General features: G+C 38.6%; 1 protein-coding gene across 1 annotated transcript; it reads right to left on the bottom strand.

Annotated features, from left to right (window-relative positions):
* Positions 1–659: 659 nt before the first annotated feature.
* LOC140009723 (uncharacterized) lies at positions 660–9354 on the bottom strand. Its single transcript, XM_072056018.1, has 2 exons — positions 6836–9354; positions 660–2820 (listed from the first exon to the last, which is right to left on the bottom strand). The coding sequence occupies exon 2, from the start codon at positions 2404–2406 to the stop codon at positions 1012–1014; it is 1395 nt and encodes a 464-aa protein (XP_071912119.1). The 5' UTR covers positions 2407–2820; positions 6836–9354; the 3' UTR covers positions 660–1011.
* Between the last annotated feature and the right edge of the window lie 744 nt (positions 9355–10098).

The raw sequence follows: 10098 nt of genomic DNA, 5'->3' as shown, positions 1-10098 counted from the left end.
GGGATGAAATGTTTTGATTGGAAAGGAAGATGGCCTGACTTTTGCCTCGTCTCTTGCATGATTTCCTAGAAGGAATTTGCATAATCAAATAAAGAATTTCTTACACATGTCTGAGTTGATAGGTTGAGAGAATGTCTGTCTATCCATGAATGCTCCGCCAGGTAATACCTTTTGAACACCCAATGAGCTTTGCCAATTTGAAGCAAACTTGCCTTCGACTTCATCTTTCATTACTTTAGCACTTTGTTCCCTTCTTCAGAAGATCGGTGGCGGCCCCTTTTATTATGAACACAGACCATGAATTTTGACAAAATTGGTCATGGTACATAGCATTCAACTGCTTTTCATCAATCATAATCAATCGTTGATGACACTGCTTTAACCAATCAACTTTCAGCCTGGCCGGAAAGGGATTTTCTCAAATGAAGGGATTTTTCAATGAATGGATTTTTCAAATGAAGGGATTTCTCAAATGAAGGGATTTTCAAGTGAAGGGATTTTTCAATGAAGGGATTTTTCAATGAAGGAATTTTCCAATGTATGGCTTCCTCAAAAAAAAGGATTTCTCAATGAGGGAATTTTTCAATGAAGGCTTCATCGGATTCCAGAACAGTGATATTCAAAGGGTCAAGTAATTTCATCTTTGGCCATCGAAAGAATTTAGAATGAAATTGAAAATGATAATCAACCAATATAAACAAAATAGTATCGAACAAACAAAATAATGAAAAGATGTAATTATGCATGCTATTGAAAAAACAGGAGCTTGATAAAATTGTTTTAGCCAAAACTTGAACCTGACAAAGCTATTTACACAAAACAGTGAAACCTTTCATGAATTTTTAGCAAACGACAATCCCCAGATGTACCGAAATTTCCTTTAAGAGGGAAAACACTCGGCCATCCCAATTGTGTAAAGCTCCTTCAGGACTTTCAAATTTCGTCTTTGGAGGTGGACTCCTCAAAGGCGTCTTTGTGTTCGGGAAAGGGGTTTGTACTTATGCTCGGTCCTTATTCTGCACTTCTTCTAATCACTATTTCCCCCGCCTCGATCATTTCTTGGACTTTCTGTTTAAGTGCTCTACAACCAGTAGTTGGGTGGCCAGGTGCTCCCGAATGATAGGCGCAAGTGTACTGTGGATTATATCCGGCACGGACGCCATGAGGATAAGTTGGAGGGGGAATTTCGTCGATTTTGCCGGCAGCTTTTAATTGTTCGTACAATTGGTCCAAAGACCTGCCAAGACTGGTGAATGTTCGAGTACGATTTTGATCGTGGGTTTCAGTAGGTTTGGGGTAATTATAGGTGGGTCTGTTTGGTGGAGGAAATAGTTGATTGTAGGGAGGTCGGGGTTGAACTTGTTGGAAGTTAGGTTGGGATATTTGAAAAGGGGTCATAGGCGAGTTGTTGTAGTTAGGGCGAGGTCGAGGATGAGTGGTATTGGTATGGTAAACAGGATGAGGGCTTGAATAGTAAGGATAAGGGTTTGAGTAGGTAGGGTATTGTCGAGGTCTGGGTCTTGGAACAGGGTTTCGATTCCAGACAAAAGCAGTTTCCCCCTCTTGCTTTTTGAATTGTTGCTTCTTCCCATTACTACCTTGGCTTTGCAAGGCATCCAACTGGGATTTGAGGGCAGAGACATTAACAATCTTCCCAGCTTTCACGAAGTCATCGAACTCTTCAAGCTTATTGACAATAGCGGCAAACGAGCATCCAGTCATACGGAAAATTTCTTCAAAGTACGGCGGATCATGTGCTTTAATGAAAGTGCGTATGATTTCGTCCTCGGTCATTGGTGGCTCGACTTTTGCAGCTATTTTTCTCCACCTTTTGGCATAAGTCTTGTGATCCTCGGAGGGTTTTCTCTTTATCCCTTCCAACGTGGTTCGTGTCGGAGCCAGCTCGCAACTATACTCGTATTGCCTTACAAACGCATTGGACAAGTCCAGCCAGGTCTTTGCCTCTTCGGGTTTCAGCTTGGAATACCAGTCGAGTGCATCCCCCTCCAGACTTTCTGGAAATAGCCTCAAAGGCAGATTTTCATCATCTGTTGGCCTACCCAACTTGTTGGCGAACAATCGGAGGTGTGTCTTGGGATTGCCCGTCCCATCATACTTGTTGAACTTCGGAGTTTTGAACCCCTCAGGCAATTGTACATTTGGGAAGAGACAAAGCTTATCATAGTCCAGCACTCCTTGTTTGTTCAAACCCTGACTCCTTCTCATAAACTCATCAAAACGGTCAAGGCGTTTGAGCAGCTTTATATCAACGGGAGCGGAAGATTCCCCCATTTCTGGCTTGGTTTGAACAATATGGTCTGGCAAGAAAGGCTCAGCAGTAGCGTGGTAAAAAGTGCGTGGCTCAGGTGGTATATTTGTGGTGATGTGAGGTTGTGGGCCTTGCATGTAAGTAGGGAAAAATGAAGGATCAGGAGGGTAAGTGTATGGCAAATGTATGGTGGGATATGTGAAAGTTCCTTCGGGTGGAATAGGAAAAGATGGAGTAACGGTGACTTGAGTTGAAGGGATGACAAACGGTTCTGGCTCAGCCTGCTTGACGGGTGTAGGTTCGGGTTGAACTCCGCTGCTGATTAGCTCGTCAATCAATTCCTTTGGGCCGCCATCTCAGATGCCATTTCACCAAACTTAGTAAGCATCTCGGTTAACTGAACCCCTAAACTTGTAGTCTCAGGTTGGGCGGTAGTAGTAGACCTATCTGCTTGTTCCGGTTGTGAACTCATGTTTACACGACTCCTCTGAGCTTGACTACGGGATCGTGTTATGATGGGGTTTCGACGAGAAGCTATGTTAAAATATTACCTGAGAATTTTGAAAGGAATTGCCTTTAGATTTAACCCTTGCTTAGTTATTCCAATAAAAATAAAGAAATAGAAAAGAAAAAGGCAAGAGTTAGTAGATATCCAGAAAATTCAGATGCATGTCCTATGGGGGAACCCTTTTTGTGCCAAGGGTAGACCTAGCATGAAAATGCAATCCGCTAGAGTAGGCACCATACCATACCTGATGAATCCAATCAACTCATTGAGTGAAAAATAATTTTGAGAAATTTGGTCAATTGGAGAGACGAAAGACATTTGTCAAAATAAGGACAACGTCCGAGTGAATTGATCACTTTTGATCGATACAAGAATTTGTAAAAACGCACGGGTTTGACCTTGACGGAACTCCTATCAAAGAGATTGGAATTCGTTGACAAAATTTTCTCAGTGAAGCACGGGTCAAAACTCCAACTGATCAAATGTCTGGATGCAATGAATGGTTTTCTCAAAATCGACTAGATTTCCCAATTTGGAATTCGACATTGAAACCCTAATTGGTCAAACGGGTTGAATGAAATTTATTTAAAATCGACCAGATCACCCTCAAAAGGGTAAATTGATCAAATGAATTGAATGAAATTTGATTTATTTCAAAAAAAAATTAACTAGATCACCCTAAAAGGGTAAATTGGTCAAATGAATTGAATGAAATTTGATTTATTTCAAAAATCGACCAGATCACCCTAAAAAGGGTAAATTGGTCAAATGAATCGGACAAAATTGATAATTTATCAAAAATAGACAAAATTGCCCTAACAAATCAAATGGATTGAATGACATTGGTGATTTATTCAAAAATCGACTAGATTGCCCAAAAAATGAACAAATTGATAAAATGGACTGGATGAAATTGATGAATGAAATGGTCCAATGGATTGAATGGAATTGGGAGCTTATTAAAAAATCAAGCTATCCACTGGTAGTTTCAAAAATGCATTTAGCCTATGAGCCTTCTAAAAATCAAATTTTGGCCCCAATTTATTTATCGTCTCAATAGGAGGAATCATTTGTGAATTTTCTTCAAATTAATGTCCTTTGCACAAGGGATTTTTACCAACTTTGATAAAATGACCAAAAAGTGATTATTAGACGCTCATATTCCAAAAATCACTCTTATGAAGATGGTCGGATCCTACCTTACCTTGTGCACTACCCCTTTGGATGGTACAAAATGTAAACGTGCAAGTCTCTTTGGATTAAGTATCCGAGACACAAGGTGGTTTATTCCTGACACGGGATCCCCTAAATGGCATTCCCTTTCTAGGGTTATGCATGATGCCATTTATTAAAGCGATGTAAATATGCAATTCGAAATGAAACGTGACCTAAGGAACCCTTTATTTGCCAGGGTAGGCCTAAAAATGACATGCCATTATTGATTTACGAATGAGATATACCGAAATTTCTAAACGTGCAATAACCTATCTATAAGGGTAGGTCCTAAAAGAGGATCATACCAGACCTCTTATTTCCTAATGTTTGTGAATGCAAAAGATAAGAAACAAGGAAACGTTAGTTCAACACATAATCACATAACACGTTGGACAATTAGATGAGATAAAAAAACAACAAAGAATAAGGAAAAAGGGGTAGGACCCCTCCCCTCGTGAATAGTGTTCCTAATTTAGGGTAAGGTCGACTCTACCCTAGGTAATTCTAATATGGATGCATGAGGCTGGGGTTCGCTAATGCATCTAGACTCGATAAGCTCAGGTCCCCGAGCCTTCAGACTTGGAAACCAAGGGTCATCAATCCCAAGGTTCTTTGTCGGTGGCTCGAGCGATTCCCCAGACATTGCTACGCACACATCGTGTCGCGGCTACATGTCATGAGTGAATATATCAAAAATCCTCAACCTTTCACTAAAAGCTAAAGGCTATGAACCCAAAACTTAAAATGGAAGATTGAGTGACCCCTCGGATCATGCTACGCACACATCGTGTCACGATCACATGTCCAAGTGGGTCACCTAATCCTAATAGGGTGGAGTGGCGTGACAAGCCATTAAAAGAAAAATAAATGAAGGGTGAAAAAATTAAAGCGTATGCACGTATGCTAGTGCTCGTTTGGAGGGGAGGGATCAAGAACCAACGCGAGGCTCTAGGGTGATGTCCCCCACCCAAATGCAATGCAAGCGCGAGATAAACAAGTAAACATACATCCAATCAACCAATCATACATTTCGCGAGCGAGGGAGTAGTTGGATACGCGTGAAATGCAAAATCCTAAAAAAGGAAAAAATGCAACCCTAAAACACCCAAATGTGATATATGAAAAGGTTAAAAGAAGAAAAAGGTTGATTAAATCAAATTTGCTCGGACTCTCGAATGTCCCTAGTGGAGTCGCCAACTGTCGCGCCCCATTTTTTGATAAATAAATAAATGGTTTAAAAATATATTTTTTGATTCAATTTGTGATTTGGAAAATGAATTGTGATTTAAAAGAAAAATGGGTCTAAATGGGGGTTTGAGAATGCGACGATTTGACCCAAAATTATAGTTTAAAAAGGGTTTTTGAAATAAAAAATCGGAGTCGCCACTTGGTAATGAGTTAAGGTGTACCAAGTCACCTAAAAATGAATTTTTTAAAGAAAAATAGGAAAAAATAGTAAGAAACCCCTTTTAAACGACTCATAGTCTACGTAAACCAATGAAAAAGGTTCGGGAGTCACATTTGACGAAGGGGAAGGCAAGGATACAATTCAAGGCACCCCTTCGACCTAGCCAAGGCTAGTTGCGTGATTTAATCAAAGATTTTCTTGTTTTAACCAAAGAATTTATTACATTTGGATGTACTACATGAATGCAAACCCTAGACCTAGGGGTATTGGGGGATAAAATTTCTCTCCAAAGCTTGAATGATGCCAATCACATTAATTGTGAAGCCCAATAATGATCTTTTGGAGAGGTCACACATAATCCTAAATGACGTAAAAATGAGTGAAATAAATGCATGCCATATGAAAATGTGAGTTTGTGTGAAGTGAAAAAGTGATAAAAACAAGAGTGTGTAAGTGGAAGTGTGCAAATGAATGTACAAGATAAGGTGAGTAAAGTAATAATGTGAAAATGTATGTGAGATAACATAAAGTGCATGTGTGCGAGTGATATTATAAAGTGTAAGTAGTTGAGTGAAAACGTGCAAAATTAAAGTAGTGTGAAGTGAGAATGTGGAAAAATGGTTAGAATATAAAGTAGAAGTGTATGTGATAGCGAATGAGTAAAATGCATGAATCCTATAGGAATGCATCAAGACGGGAACGGGGAGTCCTAACTTTGTGACTTTAATTTTCCCTTTGATTAGAAGGGAGAACTAGCGTGCTAAGGCTATTTTGTAGCCACACTCGCTCGTTTCCCTTATCGAAAGGGGACTCTTCAAGCAAATGTACCCTATAACTAGCATGAGGTGCAAAAATCCTAAAATGAGGGGAAAAGGATTGGAGGAGCATGCCAAATGATAAAACTAAGAAAAATGCATGAAATGTAGTGAACATGCAAGTATGCACTAATGAAAGGGGGATGGCCTATTGGGTCTAGCATTGGACTAGCCCTTTCTATGAATTCCGACTAGCGTTGGACTAGTGGAAACGTACATTCATCCATCACATTCATTCATAGATATGGAAAGCAAGTAGACATGCCAAACACTCATAAACACATAGCACATAACACTTAGCATGCTCGACTAGATGCAATAGCCTAATAAAGCAAATTAACACATAGCAACAAAAGCAAGCAATCAAGCTAATGAACCTATTACATTTGCTAGCTAGGCACACGTCTTCAATAGGTCTTCATCAAGTGCTCTCCAAACCCTATCTATTACAAGCCAAGAGGTGTACACATACCCCATAAAAAATAACTTAATGAAAGTAAAAGTAAAAATGAAATAAATGAAAGGAACTAAGGAAAGGCAAGGGAAGCAAGTAGACATGCAATTTTCACGTAGCACGTTGGATCACATAGGAGAGATAAAAAAGATAAAAGAAGTTATACCTCCCTTGGAATGGTGCCCAAATGAAAGAAAAATAGCTTATTTATCCTCCAAAATAAAAGAAATGGTCAAGGTACCAATTTATTTGTGAAAATTAAAGAAAACATGCAAACACGGGCTTACATGGTCATAAAGCTCTTAAATTCATGCATGAAGTGCAATTTAAACAAAGCATGGTAATTATTTGAAGCAAACAAACAATAAAAATTGCAAAATTAAGGCTGCCAAGGACCAAATTGAGGAGATTATTCAATGGATTGGGTCATAGTGAAATGAAAAGGGACTTGGGGGGCCAAAGTGCAAATTTCTATGAAGATTTGCATGCAAACTTCATGCAACTACGTAGTAGAAGTGTTCTTTTCCTGCAACATTTCTGCCGTGAATTCCTTTCCATTTTATCATGCAAATATGTTCATCAAATGCCAGGATTTCTACTATCAATCATTGACTAAACATGCAACTTCATTGTAGAATTAAAACAAAAATTGAAGCTGACCATCAAGGGTAAAAATTAAACAGCAAAAGAAGGAAAAAGAAAAAGATGCAGCAGGGCTCTTCTGCAATTCAAAGAGCCCAGCCGCAATCTTCATTTCTTAGTTGCAGGCTTTAGCCTCAAGTGCAGAATTCAGCTCCATCATCCAGCTTTTCAACTTAACATTAAAACAGCACACAATCCAAACACAACTATCACACAATCTGCCCACTTTACATCAGGAAACTTGTAAATTTAGACATCAATGGTCGGACAACATGCATGCAAAAACTGAACAGTCCAAGTGATGTTTATCAATGTAGCAAAACGAAAATGAAAGCAAGACCTTCAACTCATGTTATGAACCTCCCTCAACCACAAACATTTATTCTTAAAAGAACTAAACATAGCAGCTAGATGTAAAGTGTAGCAAAGTTCTTTGCAACTTTCATGTAATCTCGGCAAAACACAACTTTGAAACAATTCCAAACAAAACATGGCTGAGCACCTTAAGATAATGCAATTGTTGGAAAAATTTCATACAATCTTTCATTCAAAGCTACAAACAAGCTTCTGCAACTAAGACTTTTGACATCTGATTTAAAAATTATATCACAAAGCTAGCTGCCAACTTTCATTTTCAAATGTAGATTTCGGCCTCCCATACAACTTTGAGCAGATATTTTCAAAAACCAACCCTACAACTTTAAGCTAAGTGAACTACATGACCCCCCCACCATCGAATCAAGCAAAAGAACTTAGAAAGGGATCATGACAAAAATCTGGAAAAATATACAAGAATGGTTCGGCAACTTGGTTACTTATTTTTCCAGCAAGTATTTGAACCTGATTTCAACATTTCAGACTTTAAACATACAAACTCAACTCCAAACCTCCTATTTCCTTTCCCTCAAAACAGGTTAAACGTACAATTTAGGTGGAAAAACTTGATGTGCAGTCACAGAATAGAAAAACAAAACAGAGAATGCAACTTCTTTTTGTTTTTGCTAAGAAATTTTGCAGCTACAAACAAAGCTCGTGTAGATTAAAATGTCAAAACATCTCATTAAACCCACCATTTATTCATCAAATGCACACACATTTTCCAGATATCTATTTTAGCAATGAAGAAACCAAAAAATGCAGCAAGGAAAACACCAAACATTTCATTCTCGGACCATGAAGCAACCATTTCATTCTCTCGGACCTTCAAACCAAACCAGAAAACTAGTCATCCAAATCCATAAAACTCCCAAACACAACACAAAAATGCAGGAGACAAACCATTGAAGGTCATGCGGAAAACAGAAATGAAAGAACACACAAACAGAAACAAACAGAAACAGCAAGAATAAACGGCAAGAATGAGTCAAAAACTAATTCCAAACCTACATAAACCTCAAATCTGCTGGGCTTGCTTGAAGATATGAAGTAAAGGGATTACCTTTAGCACCTTATGGGATCCCGTGAACAAAGCAGAAACGAAGAAATTGTGTGAGGACGTCGACTTCAACGCCACAGATTTCTGGTGAAGAAATTTCTGGAACACAGCAACGTTTCTTCTTGTTCAGCCGCCGCTTCCTTCTTCCTTTCCTTTCTTCCGTTAACCCTCCCCCTCTCTCTTTGGTTTTTGTTTCTAAACCCCCACAGCCGCCAACTCTACTCAGCTCTCCCCTCGGTTATTTTCACTCTTTCTTCACAAAGCTCTCGGTTTTTTCCCTCTGCCGTCGCCTCTCTTGTTTCTCAGTTTTTCTTGCTCCAGCCGCCGTCCCCCTTTTCTTTCCCTTTTCCTGTCTTTCTATCTCTCGGGTTCCTCCCCTTTTTCAGATCTTCATCCTCCCAAAGCTCTTCCCTTTCTCCTTCAGTTTCTCTCTATTCTTTCTCAGCCGTCACTAGAGTCCCTCTGGTCTCCTCCTTGCTCTCAAGATTTTTCTCTTCTCAACCCTCAGCCCGTAACCCCAGCTATCCTAAGACTCTTCCTTGCCGTAGCTTTTTCAGATTTTTCAGCCGTCATCTCCCGTCGGACTTTGGTTCAGATTTTTCTCTCTCTATTTGTGGCCCCCTCCTCCCTCTCTTCATAGCTTTCTATTTATACCGGAGCTCTCCACCCTAAAACCTCAGTCCTTTCTTCTATATTTGCAGTCCAAGGGGCTGCCCCAATGCTCCTTTGCAAGCTGCGCGTATCCCTTTTTTTTTTTTTTTTTTAAGAAAACATTGTATTAAAACAACTCAGCATATTTCTTGAATGTTTTTTCCTTTTTTTTTTCTTTTTCTAAAAATTCTATGCTAAAAACTTAAAAATAAAAATAAAAATAAAACTAGAAACTAAAAACTAAAAATCGAATAAAACTAACACGACAAATAAAAAACTAAAAATAAACAGTAAATGAAATTACACCAAAAATTTGGTGTCTACAAGTTGTGGTCAAAGGGTGTTTGAATTTCAACCGTATGAATAAGAATTTTTTGGGAATGTGGAATGTTGTATAGTTTTTTAAAATATTTTGTACAACCGAGGGCAGCACGTATTTAGATATATTTATCGAAATGCCCTCATTTTGATACATTTAAAGTTTTGATTTATGGAGACATCTGAGTATTTTTTGGAATATGAAATTATTTTGTAACTGTTTTTGCAACGAGTACAACTCATATTAATTTACGTGTTGGTATGATTACTGAAATGGTGCTATAGACAATTTAATTGAAGTGTGGCTTTTGTTGTACAATAAATATAAAAGCATATTAACAGGTTGTGCAATTAACATGTTGCTATAACTAGCCATTGGAGGA

This window comes from Coffea arabica, chromosome 1c (assembly GCF_036785885.1).
Source record: "Coffea arabica cultivar ET-39 chromosome 1c, Coffea Arabica ET-39 HiFi, whole genome shotgun sequence".
Classification (NCBI taxonomy): Eukaryota; Viridiplantae; Streptophyta; class Magnoliopsida; order Gentianales; family Rubiaceae; genus Coffea; species Coffea arabica.
This window is presented reverse-complemented; position numbering and strand designations above follow the sequence as displayed.

What these genes read in the sequence shown, in the direction of transcription:
- LOC140009723 (XM_072056018.1), bottom strand. Translation starts at nt 2,406, where the DNA reads ATGCAAGGCCCACAACCTCACATCACCACAAATATACCACCTGAGCCA.